This window comes from Eschrichtius robustus, chromosome 3, assembly GCF_028021215.1.
Source record: "Eschrichtius robustus isolate mEscRob2 chromosome 3, mEscRob2.pri, whole genome shotgun sequence".
Taxonomy (NCBI): Eukaryota; Metazoa; Chordata; class Mammalia; order Artiodactyla; family Eschrichtiidae; genus Eschrichtius; species Eschrichtius robustus.
In genome coordinates, this window is record NC_090826.1 from 99,806,360 (window position 1) to 99,828,226 (window position 21,867).

The window sequence follows — 21,867 nt, forward strand, 5'->3', positions numbered from 1 at the left end:
ACCCCCTCAAGTCTCTGCCTGGAGAGGGGAGTGAGCCGGATTTAGGTTGCCCTGAAAGAACACTTGTAGTTGCATCCATTATAAGCTTCTAGACCCAGATCCTGGCAATTTATCTTCCATGCTTGCTTGCTTAGGCTTCAGTTCCACAGGCTAAATCTCCTGGCGATCCCTATCCTCTAGGTCAAACTGGAGCTTCCACTAGAGAGAACTAAACCGTCTCACCATTCCTGCAGCTAGCCTTCTCTTACATAAGATGCCTGCAAGAGCTCAGGGCAAAGAGAGATTAAGGGAGGCAATGAAATAAGGTAAGAACTCAGGTAGGCGGAGAGCAAACCCCTGCTCTCCGCCCACCTGAGTTGTGTGGTCTTTGGCAAATTACTTTACCTCTCTGAGCCTAAATTTCCTCATCTGTAAAACAGGGACAATAAACCTACTTGTCTTATAGGGTTGAAGGTGCTGCTACCTATAAAGGGTTTAGCACTCTCTGCCTGAAATAGAGGAATGCTCAATAAGAGCTACATTTATGAGGCTTGGAGCCTTATTCCCTACCACTTCCCACAATGGCAGTAGTAAAGAGTTTGGGCTCTGTTATTCATTACAAGTATGATTTTGGGCGAACCTCTTTGGGTCTCATGGGCAAAATGAATATAAAGATTCCTATCTCATATGGATCTTGTGAAGATTAACTGAGATAATGCTCCTAAAACAATAAATTGCCCAGATCACAGGCTTTCAGGAAATGAGGATGTTGCAATTTGCTGATGAAAAATTACCATGTTCCCTATAAAAAGCATGAGCGTTGTGAAACCATCCTCCAAATCCCTGCCTGCCCACTCCCCGAGCACATAGAAAGTGAGCCGCTCGTTCCAATCTGAAATCTTGTCCTGAACTCCTGTGCTGTAGATATTCCTGTCTTCATCCCCTTCCTTCTCACTCTTCCAGCTTCTCTTTCTCTCCCTGCCTAAGCCTCTCATTAGTCCAGTTAATAAACTGTTGCTGTCATTTTAGTTCAACCCCCAGGAGCAGGGTCCCGTGGGGATGCGCATTATGCTGGGGAAGTGAGGCGGCAGGGGAGCTGCAGGGACACCCTCATTTCCACAGGGGAGTAGAACAAGGAAGCAGAGTTGGCAGCAGAGGGGCCACCAGGGGCCCCTGTCTTTCGGGGCAACATCAGGATAATCAGTGAGTACTTCATTATACAGAGTGAGAGTCTGGCTGTTTGGCAGAGTATCAGGGTCCCATTTAGGGACTGGAAGGTTCTGGCCTGGAGATAATGACCAGCCGGAAGCCTCTGGCCTTTGGCTCCCCCTTGGGCATGGACACACACACACTCACACACACACACACGCAGGCACGTACGCAAGTTCCCTGGGTTTTAAGTCAGCTAAAAAGTTTGTGGGTACATTCCAGGCCTGGAAGGCTGGTGAACAGAGTGAAGCTGGAGGGCCCAGAAACGCACGACTGCTCCTGCTGATTGCTGAGAATATCCAAACCCCGAGGTTCCCAAGAGCCCATTAAACCATCACAAGTGCCTCATCCAGAGTGGGAGTAGGTTCCCTCCCAACCTGGGAAGGATAAAGGAGCAGGCCTGGGGAGTGGCTCTGCTGGCCGAAAACAGGCCAATGGACTAACAAGTTAACTCAGAAGCTCAAGCAGCCCAGGGAGAGTTGGTTTGTTGGGTACACAATGGAGTCAGCATTTTCAACCCCCTTTCCCCCCACCATCAGGGTGTGAAACTGGAGTTTATACTGAGGATGGGGGAGGTGGGACAGTGAGGGTTGAGGGGAAGCCAGCCAGGTTACTCTCTCAGCCAGTTACATCACACACACCTGTTTAGGCATATATTTAGGGAAAACTCATTCCACTGACACCTGGCTCCTACCTGCTGTACTGTCAGCACTCCCATTCGCCACCTAGAATTTTGAGCTTCTGTGCTGGCCTCAGCCCAAGGTAAATGCAGAGAATGCCTCATTTTCTTTCACCGCTTTGTTTCCTAGTTTCCCACAACCACAAAAACACATGTGCTGTGTATAATAGACTGTACTGTAGGTCTCCAAGTGTGGTTTTCAAAGTGTGGACCAGCTACTTCAGCATCACCTAGGAACTTGTTAGAAATGCAAATTCTCAAGTGTCACCCCACACCTGCTGAATCAGACACTCTGGGGTTTGTGTATTAACAAGCCCTTCATGTGATTCTGATACTTGCTGAAATTCAAGAACCATTGCTGTATGTTTGTATATAACGTGAAAAAAATTACAATGTAGGGAAGGAGACTAAATTAAAACAGAATTGTAAATAGGACTGTTTGCAAGTCTATAGGAACATAAAAAGGGTCTTTCATGAAGTTTTTTTTTTTAATTAAGTAATTTAATTAATTTTTGGTTGCATTGGGCCTTCCTTGCTGTGCACGGGCTTTTCTTTAGTTGCGGCGAGTGGGCGGTGCACGGGCTTCTCATTGCGGTGGCTTCTCTTGTTGCGGAGAACCGGCTCTAGGCATGCGAGCTTCAGTAGTCGTGGCATGCGGGCTCAGTAGTTGTGGCTCGTGGGCTCTAGAGCACAGGCTCAGTAGTTGTGGTGCACGGGCTTAGTTGGTCCATGGCATGTGGGATCTTCCCAGACCAGGGCTTGAACCCGTGTCCCCTGCATTGGCAGGAGGATTCTTAACCACTGTGCCACCAGAGAAGTCCTCTTTTTTTTTTTTTTTTAAATTTATTTATTTATTTTTATTTTTGGCTGGTTGGGTCTTCGTTGCTACACGCAAGCTTTCTCTAGTTGCAGTGAGTGGGGGCTACTCTTCATTGCAGTGCACAGGCTTCTCATTGCGATTGCTTCTCTTGTTGCGGAGCACAGGCTCTAGGTGCGCGGGCTTCAGTAGTTGTGGCACACAGGCTCAGCAGTTGTGGCTCGCAGGCTCTAGAGTGCAGGCTCGGTAGTAGTGGCGCACGGGCTTAGTTGCTCCACGGCATGTGGGATCTTCCCGGACCAGGGCTCGAACCCATGTCCCCTGCATTGGGAGGCGGATTCTTAACCACTGCACCACCAGGGAAGTCCCGAGAAGTCCTCTTTCATGGAGTTTTTTTTTTTAATTAATTAATTTATCTATTTTTGGCTGAGTTGGATCTTTGTTGCTGGATGTGGGCTTTCTCTAGCTGTGGTGAGTGGGAGCTACTCTTCGTTGCAGTGAGCGGGCTTCTCATTGTGGTGGCTTCTCTTGTTGCGGAACACGGGCTCTAGGCGTGTGGGCTTCAGTAGTTGTGGCTCGCAGGCTCTACAGCGCAGGCTCAGTAGTTGTGGCACTCGGGCTGCAGTAGTTGTGGCTCGTGGGCTGTAGAGCACAGGCTCAGTAGCTGTGGCTCACGGGCTCAGTTGCTCCGCAGCATGTGGGATCTTCCCGGGCCAGGGCTTGAACCCATGTCGCCTGCATTGGCAGATGAATTCTTAACCACTGCACCACCAGGGAAGCCCCTTTCATGAAGTTTTGCTTCCCTCTCTGGAGGTCCACATGCAGAGGTTGATTTCTTCTCATACAAAGACAATTTAAAGCATGTGCACACACACACACACCCCACACCACACCTCTCCATAGAGGCCACAACATTCTTGAATTTGGTGTTTATTATTCACACGCATGTTTTTTTACTACATATTTACTAGATAGTATTTTTTTGTGTATTTTTATCTTTGTGTATTTTGGACATGCTGTACATATCTATTGGCAGTTTGCTTTTTCCATTTGCCATTAAGTTTAAAGATTTACGTTTGGTGCTCCTATATCTGTCTATTTTCTTGTTGATGGACTTTTAGGTTGTTTCCAATTTTCAGTTATTATAAATAATGCTGCAATTAACATTCAAGTATATGTCCCTTTGTACCAAGGTACAAGTGTTTCTCTAGAATGTATATGTAGGAATGGAATTACTGGATGATAGTAATGTGCAACTTCAGCTTTACTGTGTCTTTCAAAGTTATTCTCCAAAGTAGTTGTATTGATTAAGCTGCTACAAAAACAGGGTACAAGAGTTCCTGTTGTTCGTGCCAAATATGGTATAGTTAGACTTTAATATTTTTGTTATATTTGCCAATTTTTGGATGTGAATGGTATTTTTTTGTAGTTTTAATTTGCATTTATCTGATTACTGTTTAAGTTGAACATTTTTTATATGTTTATTTGGCCATTTGGTTTCTTTTGTGATTTCATGTTTATTTCATTTGTCTATTTTTCTATTATGTTATCTTTTCTCCATTGATCTGAGGAATTTTTTTATACTCTGGATATGCATTTTAAGTATCTTTTTTCAACCACAACTTGTATTTTCATGGTATTTATGCTGTTTTGTGGTATAGATATCTTTCATTTTAGTGTAGTCATATTTATTATTTCCCCATCTAGATGGTACTCTTTGAATCATGGTTACAAAATATTTCTTTTAGTGAAGACGGAGATGCCAGAGCAAACAGACCCTAAAATACAGTGGTTTAAAGAACAGAGACATTTATTTCTTTCTCACAAAACAGTCCAGAGATGAGTAGTCCTCATTGCTGAGCTGGTTTTGTTGTACATAGGCAATGAGGGACACAGGTTCATGCTATCTTGTGGGTTTGTCATCCTCCTGGGCATATTACTATTTCGTATAGCCAAATCTGGGTCACTGCCATATTCAGATTCTAACCAGCAGGAAAGAGGAGAGCATGGAGGAGACAGTCCTAATGTCAAGTCCCAGAGCTGCAAGTGGCACCCATCACAATCGTCCTCCTCTTCTGTAGAAGTCACCACTCTTAGCTTTTATAATTTCCTTGCTTTTCTTGATGGTTTTACCGCCTATGTATGCATCTTTAAATAAAATAGTTTTCCTTGTTTTTAAGCTTTATATGAAAAGAATAATATAGTATGCACTCTTTTGTAATTTGGATTTTTGTCTCAACATTATGTTTGGGTTGTTTCCAGTTTTTGGCAATTATAATAACACTGCTATCAACATTTTGATACATGTATCTAGGTGCATAAGCATGCCTATCTCTAAGGTGGACACCTAAAAGTAGAATTGTTGGATCATGGCATAGGTACATTTTCAGCTTTATTATATGATGGTATGCTGCTTTCCAGTGGGTTATGCTAATTCCCATTCCCACTAGCCTTTGGTGAGACACCTCATTGCTCCACTTCTTACCAACGCTTGGGATTGTCAGGTTTTATAATTTTTGTCAATCTGATGTGTGTAGTGATATTTCACTGTGGTTTTATTATTCTGTTTCTCTGGCAAATAATGTGATTGAGCAATGTTTCATGTGCTTTTGGCTATTTGTATTTTTTTTTTCTCTTTTCAGGAGCATGTTAAAATCTTATGCTCAGTTTTCTTTTGGGTTTTTGCCTTTATCTCATTGATTTGTTGAAATTCTTTGCAAATTCTGGATACTTTTTGGGTTAAGAATGTTGCAAACAGGGCTTCCCTGGTGGCGCAGTGGTTAAGAATCTGCCTGCCAATGCAGGGGACACGGGTTCGAGCCCTGGTCTGGGAAGATCCCACATGCCGTGGAGCAACTAAGCCCGTGAGCCACAACTACTGAGCCTGCGCGTCTGGAGCCTGTGCTCCACAACAAGAGAGGCCGCGACGGTGAGAGGCCCGTGCACCGCAATGAAGAGTGGCCCCCGCTTGCCGCAACTAGAGAAAGCCCTCGCACAGAAACGAAGACCCAACACAGCCAAAAATAAATAAATAAATAAATAAATAAATTAAAAAAAAAAAAAAAAAAAAGAATGTTGCAAACATCTTTTTATGGTGTCTTTTGTGAATTAAAATTTATCATTCGTTTATTTAGAACAACTATTTTTTCCATTTTAAGATATCGTTTTGTACTCCAAAGTGAAAAAGATAGTCTTTACTATTCTGTTCTAAAACTTCATGATTTTGCCTTTCATTTTTAGGTCTTGAATTGATTTTTGTATATGGTGTGAGAAAGGATCCAATTTCATTTTTTTCCCATATGATTATCTAATGATCTCAGCCCCATTTATTGAAAAGTCTGTCCTTTCTCCACTGATCTGAAGTTTCACCTGTGTCATAAGTCAAATGTTCAATCAGGTCTCTCTTATGTACCAAAAGTCTATTTAATTTTCCCTGTGGCAATCCTACACTTTTTTTTTGAAAAAATTGAGGTATAGTTGATATACAGTATTATATAAGTTTCAGGTGTACAACATAATGGTTCACAATTTTTAAAGGTTATATTCCATTTATAGTTATTATGAAATGTTGGCTATATTCCCTGTGTTGTACAATATATCCTTGTAGCTCATTTATTTTGTACACAGTAGTTTGTACTTCTTAATCCCCTATCGCTACTTTGCCCCTCCCCCTTCCCTCTCCCCACTGGTAACCACTAGTTTGTTCTCTATATCTGTGAGTCTGTTTCTTCTTATTTATTTATTTATTTTTGGCTGCATTGGGTCTTCGTTGCTGCACACGGGCTTTCTCTAGTTGTGGGGAACCGGGGCTACTCTTTGTCATGGTGCATGGGCTTCTCACTGTGGTGGCTTCTCTTGTTGCAGAGCACGGGCTCTAGGCACGTGGGCTTCAGTAATTGTGACACATGGGCTCAGTAGTATGTCTCGCGGGCTCTAGCGTGCAGGCTCAGTAGTTGTGGTGCACCGGCTTAGTTGCTCCACAGCATGTGGGATCCTCCCGGACCAGAGCTCGAATCTGTGTCCCCTGCATTGGCAGGCAGACTCCCAACCACTGAGCCACCAGGGAAGTACCCATTTCTTTTTTGTTATATTCACAATTATGTTTTATTTTTTAGATTCCCCATATAAATGATATTATACAGAGTCTGTCTTTCTCCGTCTGACTTATTTCACTTAGCATAATGCCCTCCAAGTCCATCCATGTTGTTTCACATAACAAAATTTCACTCTTTTTTATGGCTGAGTAGTATTCCATTGTGTATATACATATACACACACCACATCTTCTTTACCCATTCATACGTTGATGGACACTTAGGTTACTTCCATATCTTGGCAATTGTAAATAGTGCTGCTATGAACATTGGGGTGAATGTATCTCTTTGAATTAATACTACACTTTTTTTTTTTTTTGGCCATGCTTGTGGCATGTGGGATCTTAGTTCCCCAACCAGGGATTGAACCCATGCCCCTGCAGTGGAAGTGTGGAGTCCTAAACACTGGACTGGACCACCAGGGAATTACCCCAAACCTATGCTTTTTAATTGCTACAACTTTAAAACCTATCTTGATATCTGGTAAAGCAAGTTCTACATTTTTTTAATCCAAGAGTGTCTTTGCTATTATTTTCCCCTTGCAATACAATGTACGTTTGGGATTTTTACTGGGATTGCATTAAGTCTACAAATTGACCTGAGGGAATCGATATCTTTGTAATAATCATTCTTTCAGTGTAAAAGCATAGTAAAACTCTCCATCTACTTAAGTCTTTTAAAAATACTTTTCAATAATGTTTTATAATGTTCTCTATATATTGATACTTTTTTTCTTGCACTTCTTTGTTTGATCTAGGTATCTTTTAGTTTACTCTAAGATTCTTTTAGTTTTTACTGCTATTGCATATGCTATCTTTTAAAAAATTATATTTTATTATTCCTCACCTACTAGAATAATATTGATTTCAGTATGTTTATCTTGTAGGCACAAACTTGTTGAAACTTTTTACTAGTTCCAATAGTTTACTTGAAGATTTTTTGGAATGTTTTCTTCAGACAATCATATCCTCTGTAAGTACGGGTAGTTTTCTTTCTTCTTTTAAAATCCTTATGTCTTTATACTGGCACAGAAAAAAAAAAAAAAAAGACACATAGATCAATGGAACAGAATAGAGAGCCAGAAATAAACCCATGCACTTATGGTCAATTAATCTATGACAAAGGAGGCAAGAATACACAATGGAGAAAAGACAGTCTCTTCAATAAGTGGTGCTGGGAAAACTGGACAGCTACATGTAAAAAAATGAGATTAGAACATTTCCTTACACCATATACAAAAATAAACTCAAAATGGATTAAAGACCTAAAAGTAAGCTTTTGCACAGCAAAGGAAACCATCAACAAAATGAAAAGACAACCTACTGAATGGGAGAAAATATTTGCAAATGTTGTGACTGACAAGGGGTTAATATCCAAAATATATAAACAGCTCATACAATTCAATACCAAAAAAACAAACAATCCAATCAAAAAAATGGGCTGAAGATTGGAGTAGACATTTTTTCAAAGAACACATACAGATGGCAATGGGCACATGAAAAGATGTTCAACATTGCTAATCATCAGAGAAATGCAAATCAGACCCATAGTGAGAGATCACCTCACACCTGTCAGAATGGCCATCATCAAAAAGACCACAAATAACAAATATTGGCAAGAATGTGGTAAAAAGGGAATGCGTGTACACTGTTGGTGGGAATGTCAATTGGTGCAGCAACTAAGGAAAACAGTGTGGAGGTTCCTCAAAAACTAAAAATAGAACTACCATATGACCCACCAATTCCACTCCTGGGTATATATCCAAAAAAAAAAAAAAAAAAAAAACCCCAAACCAAAAACACTAATTTGAAAAGATACATGCACCCCAATATCCATTGCAGCATTATTTACAATTACCAAGATACGGAAGTTACCTAAGTGTCCATGAACAGATGAATGGATAAAGAAGAAGTAGTATATCAATGTGATGGGATATTACTCAGCCATAAAAAATAATGAAATTCTGCCATTTGCAACCATGTGGACAGAACTAGAGTGTATTATGTTTAGTGAAATAAGTCAGACAAAGAAAGACAAATACTCTGTTATCATTTACATGTGGAATCTAAAAAATAAACCAACTACAGAATATAACAGAAAAGAAACAGACTCACAGATATAGAGAACAAACTAGTTGTTACCATTGGGAAGAGGGAAGGGGGAGGGGCAAGATAGGGATATGGGATTAAGAGATACTAACTACTATCTATAAAACAGATAAGCAAGGGACCTCCCTGGTGGCGCAGTGGTTAAAAATCCATCTGCCAGTGGTTAAGAATCTGCCTGCCAATGCAGGGGACACGGGTTCGAGCCCTGCCCCGGGAAGATCCCACATGCCGCGGAGCAACTAAGCCCATGAGCCACAACTACTGAGCCTGCGCTCTAGAACCCATGAGCCACAACTGCCGAGCCCACGTGCCACAACTACTGAAGCCCGCGTGCCTGGAACCCGTGCTCTGCAACAAGAGAAGCCACTGCAATGATAAGCCCGTGCACCTCAATGAAGAGTAGCCCCTGCTCACCGCAACTAGAGGAAGCCTGTGTGCAGCAACGAAGACCCAACGCAGCCAAAAGTAAATAAATAAATAAATTTAATAATTAAAAAAAAAGTTAATAAAATAGATAAGCAACAGGATATATTGTACAACACAGGGAAATTTTGTAATAACTTTAAATGGAGTATAATCTATAAAAATATTGAATCACTGTGTTGTACACCTGAAGCTAATATAATATTGTAAATCAGCTATAGTTCAATTTAAAAAATCCTTATACCTTTAATATTTTTACTTGCGTTCCAACCTCTAGTACACTGTTATATAGAAGCAGTGATAGACATTCTTGTCTTGATCCTAATGTGAAATAAACAGTTTTAATGTTTCACTATTAAGTATGAAGTTTGCTGTAGGTTTTGGTAAATACCCTTTATCAGCTTAAGGAAGTTCATATATTCCAAGTTGGCAGAGTTTTCATAATGAATATGTCTAGAATATTATGTTTTACACACATGTATATCTCATATAGTAGATATTTACATAACTCTTATATGGTATATGTGACCTATGTTATATAACATATACTGTACTAGTGTATATATGTGTGCGTCGAAGAAGAAAAACCATACAACTATTTCAGTACATATGTCTCTGTACTGAAATAGAGACAATGGGAGAGTTAATGGGAAATAGATAATGGGAGATGGGACAGCTGAATTTTAAGGGGGTAGTGTTCATACAAAGGTCTGGTATTTATACAGAGGTCTGGAACAAGGGATCTAAAGTGAGCAGTTTTCTTTAGGAGTCTGGAGCTGAGTTATCTCTGCTTATAGGTCACACTGAACTCTAAAAACTCTCCCCAGGTACTTTGGCACCCAAGGATTAATTAGATAATTCTAGGGCAATGAATACAAAAACTATTCCATTTTTAAGGAGAAACAGATCACTAAACTCTTTATTTTATTTTACTTTTAAAAATTTATTTATTTAATTTATTTTTGGATGCGTTCAGTCTTCATTGCTGCGCGTGGGCTTTCTCTAGTTGCAGAGAGCCGGGGCTACTCTTCGTTGCTGTGCGTGGGCTTCTCATTGCGGCGGCTTCTCTTGTTGCGGAGCACGGGCTTTAGGGCACAGGCTCAGTAGTTGTGGCACACGGGTTTAATTGCTCTGTGGCATGTGGGATCTTCCCAGACCAGGGCTCGAATCCGTGTCCCCTGCATTGGCAAGCAGATTCTTAACCACTGCGCCACCAGGGAAGTCCCTAAACTCTTTATTAAAAACATGTATTTGGTAAATCTAGTTGGCTACATGGGGGCTTACACTGTGATTCTCTTTATTGCTACATATATTTTTCATAGCAAGAAAGTTTTAAAAGAAAAATTTTTAGATAACTTTATTAAGTAGAGTGTAAAATAATCTCATCATCTAGTCATTTAACAAACATTTATTGAATGTTTATTATGTGGCAGTTACTGTGCTAGTCCATATGGGAGTACAAAGATATATAGGTACATATAAGTGCTATCAAATATGGTAAAAAAATAATGTGCAGAAGGCATTAAGAGCTAGGAGGGACTCCTAGCTGGTGTGACCTGCACCACTTATTGGGGAAGACACAGGATAGAGAGCATGAATTTCTAAAGAGCCCATAGGGAAGCTTTGAAATTATAATGCAGAGTGGTACTAACATGCCTCTCCCCTTTTTTTTTGTGGGTCTCTTGCCTATGCCCAGTTTCTTAGTGGAGGTCGTTAAGCATTTTCAAGAGCCGGGGAAGTGAGGCTAAGAGTAAGTTTCACTCTGCTGTCTTGGTTTTTTGTTTTTTGTTTTTAATTTATTTATTCATTTATTTATTTTTGGCTGTGCTGGTTCTTCGTTGTTGCGCAGGGGCTTTCTCTAGTTGCAGGGTGAGCAGGGGCTACTCTTCATTGCGGTGCGCGGGCTTCTCATTGCCTTGGCTTCTCTTGTTGTGGAGCATGGGCTCTAGGTGCGTGGGCTTCAGTAGTTGTGGCACGCAGGCTTCAGTAGTTGTGGCACACGGGCTCTAGAGCGCAGACTCAGTAGTTGTGGTGCACGGTCTTAGTTGCTCCGTGCGTGGCATGTGGGATCCTCCCGGACTAGGGCTCGAACCTGTGTCCCCTGCATGGGCAGGCGGATTCTTAACCACTGCACCACCAGGGAAGTCCCCTGCTGTCTTGGTTTTAAAAGTTCAGTTTGGATTGGAGCATTGTCCTTGATTCCAAGAAATATTTCAATATTAAGAAACAGAAAAAGGTTTTTAAAAGCATAATTGTGACTCCAAACCTGCCATGGAAAGACTGATTTCAGTTACTTTCTAGGACAACCCTATGTTCTAGGCATTATCATTTCCTTTTAACCTGTTTAGGTTTTTAATTTACAAGGGTCAGAAAACCCATAGTAATGCCAGCCTACCTCTGTTTCTGGCTAGGTTAGTTTAACCTGTCTGGGCTTGTTTCCTCAGCAGCAGTAACTGTCTTGCCAATTTCACAGTAGTGGAGGGATCAAACAATGTAACAGATGCAAACACTCCTTGCAGAGCATAAAAGCACTAAATGTAAGTGAACTATCACTGTTATTTTTAAAGTCTTATCCATAATCTTGGGTATAATGCACGGCTGAGTGAGTCTAAGGTTGTAACTGAGTAGGACCTTATGTCGCCTTCCCAGGACAGGCCTTCCCCCATATCCTCTGCTTTAGCTCTTCTCTGAAGTACATAGATAACAGTATTTGATGCACATTTCCTGAGTTGTTTTACAGGTGTGAAAAACCCCCACCAAATGGATGATATTAACTACTTGGTGACCATGAGCACATAGCCCCAGGCCTCCTGGAGCCTAAGGACTGATAATGTTAACCCCTGTGACACCGCCCTGTTACCTCACCATCAGCCAATCAGAGAATTGTGCATGAGCTGATCACATACCCTGCGACTCCCCTCCCTCATCTGGCCTTTAAAAACGCTTTGCCAAAACCCTTTGGGGAGCTCAGGGATTTTCTGGGCCTGAGCCACCGGTCTCCTTGAATGGTCCTGCAATAAACCTTTCTCTTCTCCAGACTCCGACGTTTTGGTTTGTTTGGCCTCACTGTGCATCGGGCACACGAACTTGTGCGGACAAGGTGGCCAGACTTCACTGTTCCTGGTAGGTTTTCCACAGCCTCTGCTTCAGAATAAAAAAATTCCTTACATCCAGCCTTTACTTTGTTGACAGTTCGACACCCTCTTTATCTACATGCCCTGCTTGCTTTTTTGAGAGAGTGTAAATATAGGACAGCATTCTCCAAAACAGAGGAAAGAAGAGTATTTTCCTTAAAGACATGCCTTGCAAGTGCGGCCCAATCAACATTTATTGAATTCCAAGACAACAGAAGCTGGAGGTAACATGCAAAAACAGGGCATCTGCCTTGAGGAGCTTAAGAGCCCATCAACTGATAGTGGTAACCTGCTTCCTGTTAGGAGAGTGGGAGTTTCCTTCCACTTGCAGGATTGCAGGAGCCGCAGACCAGGAGGGGCAGAGGAGGACCCAGCTCGGCTCTGGAGACCGTGGGCTACATGAAAGCTCCCGCGCCCCCTTAGTGTTTGCGACTTGGAAGGCACCCCTTCTGCCATTCCCCTTTCTTGGTGCCGGGAGAAGATAAAAGATCCTTTTCTACGACTATAGTAGATACATCTCAAATCAGGACTTAGGACTTCAGCGCTTCAGCCCTCACTCCCTCCTAAGGAGCCACTGCACCCTCCAGCGGAGGAACGGCGGCGGAGCTCCAGGGGGCTCCCCAAACAGCTGAGCACCTTAAAGTCCTCCTTAAGGAGCTCGCTGTCTCCAGCCCCGCCCCTCGTGGAGTCCCGCCCCCGACGCGACCTCGTCCTGTGGCACCGATTGGTTGGCTCCTGTGCGTGAAGACGTTGCGTCGTGGGGCGGGGCGGAGGAGCGTTGTCCGTAGAGCCTCAGCCCTGTGTCCTCGGCCACCGCCCCCGCTGCTGCCCCGTATCCGCCCCTCGCCTGCCTTTAGAGGGTACAGGCGACAGCAGTTTCTCTAGGTGGTCAAACAGCCGCCAAACGTCTCCGTCGAGCTGCCTTTTCTAGCTGGCGGCTCTTCTGGGCTGGGTCCAGGTCGGGGGGTGGGGAAAAATGGCGCCGGCGCCCCAAGGCGTCCGGGAGGAGCCGCTGCTGGAGTGTGGGTCCGGACTGCTTTCCCGGCTACTCTTCCTCGCCCAGGCAGTCCTCCTCCTGCTGCCGGCCGCCCGGGCAGGCCTCTGCCCCGCGCCCTGCTCCTGCCGCATCCCTCTGTTGGATTGCAGTCGCAGGAAACTGCCAGCGCCCGGCTGGAGGGCGCTGTCGAGCTCGCTGCCCCCCGATGCCGTCAGCCTGTGAGTAGAGTTGCCGGGCGGGGGACCAAAGGAAAGGGGGTGCTCCCCTTCCTCGAGGGACAGGAGGGAGACGGGCCTGGTCGGAGGGCGCGGCCAGAAGCCTAAGTTCTGAAGGGGAATGCCATTGCGATGTTGTGAACTTTTTTTTTGGGGGGGGGGTGGTTGGAGCCTGAAAACCTGGTGTTCAGGTTCTGGAGACTTGTACGAAGACCAGGGTTAAAATTCTTGGGAGCAGGGAGTCTCTGATTCCTGGGCTGAGTTGGGGCGGCGATACTGTTAAGGGCTCACTGGTCCTGGGCTCCGGCATTGGCTCTTGAATGGTTGGGGCTCCTCGCTCACTTTGGGCTGCATCATCCTGTGCCTCAGCTTGAATGGTCCCCAAGCACGTGATTTTATAACCACGATCATAAAGACTTATGAACTGTTTTTTGGCTGTAGTTCACGTTTTGGCTAATTTTGTGCTGTATTTTTGACAACTGGGTTAAAACTTCATGTGTTAACTACATCCAGTACCACCTTGAACAAATATCTTTACAAATAGCATTTTTTATCTAATTTAGGATTCACCTTGTAAAGAAGGGAAGGTGTACTGTTACAAAATTAAGTGATGTTTTGTTTTCAGTGCATTTCCTTGTGGCAAAGAACTTAAAAATCAGTCCTCTTTGTTTATGTGTGAGAAGCAAGTACAATGGTTGGATGAATTCTTCCGGAGACTCCGCTGCAGAGTGCTCATCTAGACAGGCCTGTGTTAGACAGTGGCACCTGGAGAGCTCATTAGTCTGAGTCAGCCTGGTGGCATTAGGAGCAACAGTAGGTATTAAATGCTGCAATTATGGGGCTTGTTAACCACTAACATACGGTTATTTCTCTGCTGCTAACTGAGCAATGTATTTATTAATTGACAGACTTCTAACAGAGTCATCTCTAAAAAAAGACCTGTCACAAAAAAAAAAAAAAAAAAGCTCGAGGTGTGATTAAAATATGAGGGGATGTTTGGATTTCCATTGGAAATGGAATACAAATAGAAGGTCTCTCTCTGCAGACGTTAAAGTGTGTATACATTTGCAAATAGCTTATGTTAGATAGGAAAGGAAGCCACCTCATAAATTCCTTGAGAAAATTAAGGTAACTTAAATAACCAAATGTAGTAGCATAGATTTGCAGTGTAATAAGGTGTTTCCTGTTGTTTTATGATAGTGACACCTGTAGCTAATTCTGGTTCTGTTGATGCAAATAACATTTAGAAATTCATATCAGTTGCAGCATAGTCTGAATTAAACCTAGCATAACATCTTAGTAATGCAGTAACTACCTTTTTCTAAGAAATTCTTGAAACAACTACCTGATTCTGAGAAACTGAATCTGATTATGACAGACTAAATCTGGTGCAGGTTTAAAAACAACACAACTTCATTTAGCTGTAATTGAAATAAATGTGGCCTACTTTTTAAGATCCTCCATTGGTAGATAAACAATAATTAGAAATAGTTTTATGTAAGATACATTTATTTTGTGTCTAGGTTTGATTTTTTTTAATCAAGACAAATTGCCTAAAGCCAAATGACATTCAAAAATTTTAAATGTCCTATAATGAAATTGACATTTTCAGTTGAAGTGAAATGCCTTGGAGAGCAATTCTCTTGTAGAAATGTAATTGGATGGAAGTCTTACATTAGCAGAAGAACTCTTAGACTATTAAAGGATGAGGTTGTGCTGTTTTAAACTGAGAAATGTAATATTTTTCATCAGTTGCCTTCAGCTATAAAACAGGTACATGTGGTTTTCTTTATGTAATTTTGAATTTTTAAAACACATGCAATGCTTTAAATGTATTAGTGATTCAAACTCAAATGCTCAGACTTTCACCAATCATCAAAAAGATGGTAGACAAAATTCCTTAACCCTGGGTTTTAAAATATGTATCTGCCCCCAGTTACTGGCACAGAGCCCCTGAAACCCTTGTATCAATAATTTCCAAAGTGATCGGAGAACTAGGAGCACCTTTCCTTTTTATATTTGGTCTTTGACCCTAATTCCTGGCACAGAGCTCCTACATCTCTTGGAATCTCCTGGGTGATAGGAGTATCTTTTGACCTAACGAGGTGACTCTTGGTCGGCTCCTGGATAACTTCAGGATTGGGGTGGGTCACCAGAAAGACCAAGCTGTGCTTAGAAGCTTGGAACTTTCAGCCCCCCCCCCCCATCCTACAGAAGAGGAGAGGGGCTAGAGATTGAGGTAGTAATTGATCATGCCCATGTGATGAAGCCTCCATAAAAATTTTCAAAGTATGGAGTTCAGAGAGCTTCTGAGTTGGTGAACACACCTACCAGGAGGTATGCTGTGAGGGTGGTGCATCCCAACTCCATGGAAACAGAAGCTCCTGCGCCAGACCCTTCTGGATCTCGCGCTATGTATCTCTTCACCTGGCTGTTCATCTGTGTCCTTTATCATGTCTTTTGTTATATAGTTAACCAGTAAACATAAGTAAGTGTTTTCCTGAGTTCTGTGAGGTGTTCTAACAGTGCTTGAATCCAAGGAGGGGGGTCGTGGCAACCTCCAATTTGTAGCCAAGTTGGACAGAAGTTGTGGGTAACATGGGGAGCTACTGCTTGTGATTGGTTTCTGAAGTGGGAGGCCATCTTATGGGACTGAGAGCTTAACCAGTGAGGTCTGCACTAACTCCAGTTAGTGTCAGAATTGCATTGAATTGCAGGACATCTCGCTGGTGTTGGAGAATTGGTTGGTGTGGGGAAAAAGCACACATCTAGTGTCAGAAGTACTGTGTGTGTGAGTAAAGGAAGAAACCAGTGACAAAAATTTTTTGCTTGAGCAAACTTTAGTCAGGCTCCTGAACCTTATCCTGGGCCATCTGTGCACACCCTTGTAAAATGCAGTTTTAGCAGTATCCCTGCTAAGTTAGTTTAGTAGGAATCCCCCACCCTCAACGTCTGATCAGATTCCTCCTCCTGCACCATCCCCCAGGTGATATCTGAGTACCCTGGCCTGTCTTCAGCAAGAATCCTGTTGGGTCTGTTTAGTTAAAAACCCCCTTACCAGATGTTTTCTCTTAGTAGTTTTCCATTCACCGACCCCACTCTGCTCCTTAGCTATCAGTTTTCTCTTATTCATGGAGTATTCAGAGTTAAGCCCAATCTCTTTCCCCCACTTTAAAGTTTCACTGTAGTGGTTCCTTTATGTATCGAGAAAGCCCCGTCCCCCAAAGTCTTCCTTACCATGCTTTAACAAGTATCATTGAGTATTTTTTTTCCTTTTAACAGTTATGGTGCCACAACTCGGGATAGGATCAGATTCATCATTGGACCCCCGGACCTCTCACCCAGGACCCTAAGTGCGTACCTTTGAAGCCTTTATCTTCACTCCTGACTGATTGATCGGGGATCCATTGTTGAGTCCGACTCCTGAACCATTGCTCCGGACAAACGTCCGTGGAAGCTGGTAAGGACAGATTTTGATTGTTAAGAGTCTGAGTACAGTTGACCTTGAACAACATGGGTTTGAACTGTGTAGGTCCACTTATATGCAGATTTTTTTCAATAGTAAATACTCCAGTACTACACGGTCCATGGTTGGTTGAATCCATGGATGCAGAGCCTTGGATACAAAGGAACTGCACGTATGGAAGGCAATTGCAAGTTATATGTGGATTTTTAACTTTGCAGAGGGTCGGTGCTCCTAACCTTAGCGTTGTTCAAGGGTCAACTGTATACTCCAGAAGTTGGGATAGAGTCCCAGATAAACACAGGCTGGGTTAGAGTGCCAGGTTTCTCTGTTTGTAAGAAAGCTCAGTTAGAGTCCTAGGCTTATTTGTCTGAAAGGTACTTACTGGGTTGGAAATCTCTCCTTCCTGGCTCTTTTTTTCCTGAGTGGTGATTATTTATTCCCTGACTGTTTGGGCTGGAAGTCTCTTCTTCCTGGCTCTTTTTTTATTATTCCCTGACTCCTTATGCTGGAAGTCTTTCTTCCTGGCTCTCTGTGAGGCCTCTTTGTTCTCTCTCTTGGGTCCTGCTTTTCCCATGAGAACTTATCAGATGGCTCAAGCCCCCTTCTTGAACCCCTGCTGAGTATATTCTCTGTCTACCTCCATTCTTGTTGGCATGCTTTTGTTGAGGATAATGTGGAACTTCACTGGCTTCTTTCGGAAACTTGTGATCTCTTCACACTGGCTCCGCTAAGACGTCTCCCTTCTCATTGCTTCTGCTCCTCCTTTGCCCTCTCACCACCTTCAGTCTTCCGTCCAGTTCCCTTGAATAGTATGATATGTCCTTCTCAAAGCCCCTTCATCTTCCATCCCCTGCCAGACCTTTTTCCACCTCAGTCTTTATAGTCACTTGATCTTTGGACCCCCTGCCCTCCACTGGAGGCTGTTAAGAAACTTAGGGACCCCCCAAAACAACTACTTGAAGCTGAAAAGGAAAAAGACTAATTGGAAATAGACTGGATGTTTTCAGCAATTGGATGGGCTTTGGAGACCTGCAGACAGCCTCTAGATGCCTCTAGATGTCTCCTTGGTCAACACCTAAAATTTGGTCCATAGCCTCCATAAGATTACATATCAGGGCAAGGGAAGGTGGTCTGTACAAAATTGGTAAACAGGTAACCTAAACTTGTCCCATTTGCCATAAACACAATTCACATAAAAACAGAGAGTAGAGAAAAGACAAGAGATTATTATTTTATATAAACCAGTGAGTTTGTATTACTATGTTTTACTAACTAACTCATGACTAAAATTTTCCAGTGAAAACTTAAGATCTCTATTAGCATCTGTCTGTATGTTTATGTATGTCTGTATATATGTTGTAGAGGTGTGCTGTTTTTCTACTTCTAGATGGTATTACCAAATTAATTTATAAAATCCAATCCTGTTCAAATTAGCTTAGAGATAAATGAGCAATTACATAAATTAAGTATTCCTGAAACTCTCAGAAACACAGAAGCTCAGTGTTTTAAGTTTACATGATCTGGGATAATTTTTTGTAAATCTAATTTGAAAATTGTTGGTAAAATAAAAACAGGCATGTCTTCAGAGTTGTCAGCATTAAATATAGTGCAGACATTAAATCTAAACTAAGAACAAAATGTACAAAAAAAATGAATTGCTTCCTGTATGTCAAGCATGGCAGTAAAATAAAGGAAAAAGGGGGAAATACCATGTATGTAACTTTTTAGGTTTTTGCTTTTGTGATGTTTGCCTAACATGCATGTGCTATAAAAAATAGTTAATAGGGAAATAACTTCAGATGACGGCTGGCTTTGTTTGGTGTTGTGTCTGCCTAAAATAAAAATCAAGGTCATTTGTAAGTAAGATAAACTACTGAAACATTCATTATTGAACCTAAATTTAAGTTTATATACTTTTGGCATCTTGTTTTTACATGTTATAAAGAAACAAGATATTTGGATCTATTAGTAAACATTCTTTTGCTACACTGAAAAATTGTACTAAGAGGAATCATATGCCTCTAGAAATTGCAAAATTGTATATTCAGAAATATACTAGTCTACTACAGAAAACTGATACATGACAGACCACAATTGCCTACTTCCTAGTTTTCTCTGTTAAAAAAAAGGTTATTAATGGTTAAAAATCATAATATATGTAAATGAAACTACTAGAAACTGTAAGAATGAAGGGAAATAACTTTGTATGCAAGGTATGAAGGATGTGTTTTAGTTAAGGGAAAAAAAGATTTTTATTCTAAGGTAGAATGAGTTCCAGAATGAGAAAGAGGAAAACTACAGTACAAAAACTGAATAGATATTAGAAAAATGGTTGTAGAAGATTTGCAGAACAGGAATTTTGTGTTTGGTTAAGTTGCTAAGATTGAATGGATTTATTTATAAGTTACAAAAAAAGTGAACTTTAATATCAAAAGTGTACTGGAATTCCCTCGCGGTCCAGTGGTTAGGACTTGGCGCTTTCACTGCCTCGGCCTGGGTTCAATCCCTGGTGGGTTCAATCCCTGGTCGGGGAGCTAAGATCCTGCAAGCTGCGCGGTGCGGCCAAAAAACAAACACAAAAGTGTACTGATGCAAAACTAGAATCCCAAAGTTTTATTGGATTGTTGGTCTGTTCTTATTAAGAAACTGTAAAAAGGTTTACCTTTTAAGTAGTCTGCCTAGGAAACAAAGATTTTGTGTCTCATCAAAATAATTTCCTGTGTTTCATGTTGTCTTTATCAGGTCTTTGATTACTCTACAACATTGAGTTTTCTCAATATTAGAAGAGCTAAGTTTTTTTTTTTTTTTAAAACAACTATGTGACTTTCTGTATTTGCCTTTGAAATCTTTTGTCACTTTGTCTAAATGGATAACTAAGTATTGTTTCACAGTGACCTGTGATCTTATTTAGTCAAGTGTTTAAACTTTTCAGTATTTTTGACAACTTCTCAAAATCAGATTCTAAATGGAGTCTTTTTGACTCCATTTAGAATGGAGTCTTGAACTAACTTCGAGACTTTCCAGAGGCCCCTGGAAAATCTCAAAGGATATGTCTCTCACATTGTAAAAGGATATGTTAAAACTAATTAGGTTTATTTGGTATTTTAAATTACATGAGAAGCATAGTCAAATAAGTGAGGACAAATATTCTTAGGTTATAGACATACGGATATATGTTACTAATAATAGGTATTCCAGAGAAGTATGAAGTTCATAGAGATTTGAAATAGCCTTGTTGTCTGGTTATTATGATAAAATATTGTATGCCACAGAAATAACTAATTTTTCTTATCAAATGAACTCTCATCAGAACTTTAACCATGGCCATTTTAAGTCTTTTTTCATTCACGGACAAGTTGTTGTTTTACTCTCATTCTTCTCTGAAAGCATAAACAGTCAGCCACAGGCAAGAATGCTCCATGATGCCCATCAGTAAGGCCGTGCCACGAGATTGAGAGAATTTCCAGAAGTAATGAAGAAGCTGATGGATTTATGAAACTGTTAACCCAAGATCAAGTAGAACAAGAATTAATTACATTGGACTGAATAAACTGATGAGGATGGTTATAACTTTTTTATCACTCTTTGTTTGAAACATTACTGGTTCTTTAATGTTTTGTTCTTCAGATTTAAATAACCTTTTTCGGACTTCCCTGGTGGCGCAGTGGTTAAGAATCCGCCTGCCAACGCAGGGGACACGGGTTTGAGCCCTGGTCCGGGAAGATCCCACATGCCGCGGAGCAACTAAGCCCGTGCGCCACAACTACTGAAGCCCGTGCACCTACAGCCCATGCTCCGCAACAAGAGAAACCACCACAATGAGAAGCCCGCGCACCACAACGAAGAGTAGCCCCTGCTCGCTGCAACTGGAGAAAGCCCCCACGCATCAATGAAGAGCCAACGCAGCCAAAAATAAATAAATTAATTAATTAAAAACAAACAAACAAAAAATAAATAACCTCTTTCTTTTCTCTTATGTTATCTATAGCTTACAACAATAATCTGGTAGATAATACCTTTGTGAACAAAGATGAAACAATTACTTTTTCTCCCTACCTGATTCCTCCAGAATTCAGAAACTTTTAGCCAGTATTCTTTTTTTTTTTTTCCCCCCTTTTTAATTAATTAATTAATTTATTTTTATTTTTGGCTGTGTTGGGTCTTCGTTTCTGTGCGAGGGCTTTCTCTAGTTGTGGCAAGCGGGGGCCACTCTTCATCGCGGTGCGCGGGCCTCTCACTATCGTGGCCTCTTGTTGCGGAGCACAGGCTCCAGACGCCCAGGCTCAGTAGTTGTGGCTCACGGGCCTAGTTGCTCCGTGGCATGTGGGATCTTCCCAGACCAGGGCTCGAACCCGTGTCCCCTGCATTAGCAGGCAGATTCTCAACGACTGCGCCACCAGGGAAGCCCTTAGCCAGTATTCTTATTTTCATGACAATGTGGTAGTTTAAGTTCAATAAGAATGTGCTCTTGTAAGAGGATACAATTGGAAATATAGGTTATATTACCATGGCTTTGACTGAAATGTTATATTTAAGAGTGAACTGTGCATAGAATCTGGTTTAAGGGACTAAGGTTGCCTTCATGGAACCAGTTTTTCCAACCTTCTTGGAAAAACTGGCCTGCTGTCTGGCTTACAGGGTTCTCAGCCTCATAGGTGAGTAAGGAAAGTCACTTCCTGGCAGGCCCAGGAACCTTAGGATATCTTGGGGACATCAAGAAGAGAGATATTCACCTGAATCTTTAAG

The 21,867-nt window shown here is 41.8% G+C and overlaps 1 protein-coding gene across 6 annotated transcripts in view; it reads left to right on the forward strand.

Moving 5' to 3' along the window:
- Positions 1-13,219: 13,219 nt before the first annotated feature.
- LRIG2 (leucine rich repeats and immunoglobulin like domains 2) overlaps positions 13,220-21,867 on the forward strand; it is a 69,678-nt gene continuing 61,030 nt past the window's right edge. For 5 of the 6 annotated variants that reach the window (XM_068540530.1, XM_068540531.1, XM_068540533.1 and 2 more), the window contains exon 1: positions 13,220-13,658. In XM_068540530.1, coding sequence (XP_068396631.1) covers positions 13,420-13,658 — 239 coding nt within the window. In that variant the 5' untranslated portion in view covers positions 13,220-13,419. Of the gene's footprint in view, positions 13,659-17,057; positions 17,116-21,867 lie in introns of those variants that run through there. The other variant, XM_068540535.1, reaches the window with a different exon arrangement.